This window comes from Crinia signifera, chromosome 2 (assembly GCF_055691185.1).
Source record: "Crinia signifera chromosome 2, ASM5569118v1, whole genome shotgun sequence".
Taxonomy (NCBI): Eukaryota; Metazoa; Chordata; class Amphibia; order Anura; family Myobatrachidae; genus Crinia; species Crinia signifera.
In genome coordinates, this window is record NC_139218.1 from 393,607,924 (window position 1) to 393,611,184 (window position 3,261).

At 44.1% G+C, this 3,261-nt stretch overlaps 1 protein-coding gene across 1 annotated transcript; it reads left to right on the top strand.

The window, feature by feature from the left end:
• The first annotated feature begins 636 nt into the window (after nucleotides 1-636).
• LOC146058578 (odorant receptor 131-2-like) lies at nucleotides 637-1,581 on the top strand. The gene has a single exon (XM_083170857.1). It carries the CDS (start codon nucleotides 637-639, stop codon nucleotides 1,579-1,581), a length of 945 nt encoding a protein of 314 aa, XP_083026983.1.
• The last annotated feature ends 1,680 nt before the right edge of the window (nucleotides 1,582-3,261 follow it).

A 3,261-nucleotide genomic window follows, 5' to 3' on the forward strand; every position in this document is an offset into this window, starting at 1 on the left:
AGCAGTAGGCTCCACCCCTGCTGAGCTCCTCCATCAGGCACTGGGAATTAATACCCCACTTTTAGCACTACTGATCACGCTCGTAACATATCCGCTCATAGCTAGCCCCCATCGTCACCTCCCAGGAATACAAATTTACCTCCAAATCAGAGGTCCCATTAATTATAGGATTGCCTTGGGCAGCATTTACCACCCAGGATCACATTGCAATATGCCACATATATGTTCCTGCAGGTGCAGGGACAGGGGCTCTGAAAGGGGCCAGTCCCTGCGCTCCGTTTTGCCAGTTGCCGGGGGTCTTTGCATGTGCGGTTAGTGCTGACCCCTGGCCGACCCCCCAGCATTTTCTGGCCTGCACCCACCTAATGCTGTGTTGCTGCCCACCCAGCACCATCGCCAGCCTTCACCATCACATTTTCCAGAATGCAAATGCAATGCAAGCCCTCACACTTGTGCAGAATTGCCAATATCGACAAATAGCAATTTTAACATTTCCGCTATTACTGCTGAATCACCTCCAGTGTCATTGACCGTCTATGAATTTGTACAAATGTAACCGCCATGTATAATAATAATTTTCCCTTTTCATATATACAGTACCTCAGCTTGTGAGGAAAGAATGTCCACCTTCCGAAAATGTTGAATTCTTCAGGAATTCACAGCAACAGTTCCCAGGTGCTCATTACCAATGGCAAAAATGAGCTGATCAATCTGATCCTGGCATTGCTGATAATTGCCTGCTTCTTCTGCCTCTTCTACTTCATGGCCGTGATGCTCAATGTCTTCCTCACAACCTCTTCGATCCGAGAGACCTCCCGATATATCCTCTTTCTCCACATGCTCATCAATGACACCTGTTACATTGCCTTTGGAACCGTTCTTTTACTGGCTGCCAACTATCGCGTATTGATCCCCGGTCCAAGCTGCTATTTGTTGTTCATTATAGGCTCCGCCACGTTCAAAGCCACTACCTACAACTTGGCCACCATGGCTTTAGAACGCTACCTGGCCATTTGCCACCCGCTACGGCATGGTGGACTCTGCACCAAGCAAAGAACTCATGTGGCCATCGTGCTCATTTGGGTGGTGGGATCCATCCCTTATGTTGCCGAAATAATTCTTATACTCTCCTCGCACAGTGTCATATCTTCTGTTCCTGTTATATGTTCCCAGTCAACTGTGATTGTGAATCCTGCTCAATCTGTTATAAGATCACAAAGCCTCCTGATTGGATTCACCACTGTGGGACTAACCATCCTATTTACGTATGTCCGCATTATATTGGTTGCTCAAAAAGTAAGCTCACAGTCCTCTAACGCTTTGAAAGCTGGCAAAACGGTATTGCTTCACGCGTTCCAGTTATGTCTCTGTATGGCCTCCTTGCTGTCCACACTGACAGAAACCTACCCGTACAACTACAACCCTTTCATACCGACAGTCAATTTCCTCATATACAGTTGTGTACCCAGGTTCCTTAGTCCTTTAATCTACGGACTTCGAGATGAAGTGTTGAGGAAATATATAAGGCAAGGGGTCCTGAGGACCTTCATCTGCAGAACTGGGCATGTTTCCAAGTATTGAGTGAAGACCGAGACGAGCCCCCAATTTATGGGCATCTACTGTAAAATGATACCATAGGAAAACTTCTTTTGAACATGCCTTTTATCTGTTTGCGGACCAACTTTCGCTCGTGCCTCTGTATAAATGATCTCAATAAACTCAAAATAAAGATATAGACTGGACTTCTTAGTCGTTGGGACCTACAATTAAATGTTCTACTGTTAAACAACCTAATCCAGGGATACGTTCCATTGTACCAAATTTCCAATGGTTGGTCGGACAATAATTGAAAAAACATTATATTAAGAAGTTTTTTTTTGGGGGGGGGGGGGGGGGGGGTATCATGTGGCAACATTGAATATACACAATGGCACGTATACATCAGTCTTATTTATTTACTAACAGTTTCTTATATAGCACAGAATATTCCATTGCGCTTTACAAAGGAGACAGTGATACAACAAAACAGGGTATTTACAGACAGTCAAAATGTAGGAGGGCCCTGCTCGCAAGCTTACAATCTATAGGGAAATAGGCATTGATACATAAGGATAGATACTGTATTCTTTATTGCATCGATTCCACCAGAATGCAAGGTTCTATGACTGGTTCTGGAATTTGATAAGCTTGCCTGAAGAGGTGAGTTTTTAGGTTTGGAGACTGGAGAAGAGACTTATTGTGCTTGGGAGGACATTCCACAGAGTGGGTGCAGCCCAAAGAAAGTCCTGCAGTCGGGAATGGGAGCGAGTAATGAGTGTGGATGAGAGGCGCAGATCTTTGGAGGAGCGTAGAGCAGGGCCGGATTATAATGGGGGCACAAGGGGTCAGTACCCCTGGGCCCCCCTCTAGCTAGGGGCCCACTGTGGTTGGCATGTATTTTTCAAAATATTTTTTTAGCTAAAGGTTTTGTGCATGGTAGTGGGGTACTGCTGCTGTTACACCTATCTGCTAATGTGACAATGATTAATGGTGCTGAGCATCGGGAGCCAAGGCACACTGACTGCACAAGTGTGCAGTGCATTACTGGGAGTTGACTTAGTCCCATGACACTTTGCACCAGAGGGCAGAGGCTGAGATGTTTGTGCTGAGCTCTGGTTGGTGGAGCTCATTACATGCTTCTCAGGCCCATGGAGAACAGCAGCAGCAGCAGCCTAGTCATGGGAGGGTTTTCAATCAGAGGCAGCACTGGGACTGTGAGGTCTCCTATAGAGTAAGGTGCAGAGGGACACACACAGGCTTTTCATGTGGTATGTATTTATGTGTGTGCGTGTGTGTGTGTGTGTGTGTATATATATATATATATATATATATATATATATATATATATATATATATATATATATATATATATATATATATATATAGTCTGGGGTGTATCCACACCTGCTGAGGTGTGGAATGTCAGGCACTCGCCTAATAATAATTAAAGTCCAAAAGTCAAATAAAATCCAAAGGTAGTGCAGTTTTTATTTCAACTATCCAATATAGTCATAGTTTCTCATAATGTGCCCCGACGTTTCGGTCCTAATTCGACGGACCTTTCTCAAGGAGCCTATAACATTTATAATAAAGCATTTCAATAAACAATAGAAAACAGCACTAATTAACAAAAAATTCAAATGGAAACATATGGAAAAAAGGAGTCTTACTTTTCAGTGAAAGAGACTGGCTGTCAACGGAGTTCAGGGTAAGAATACACCC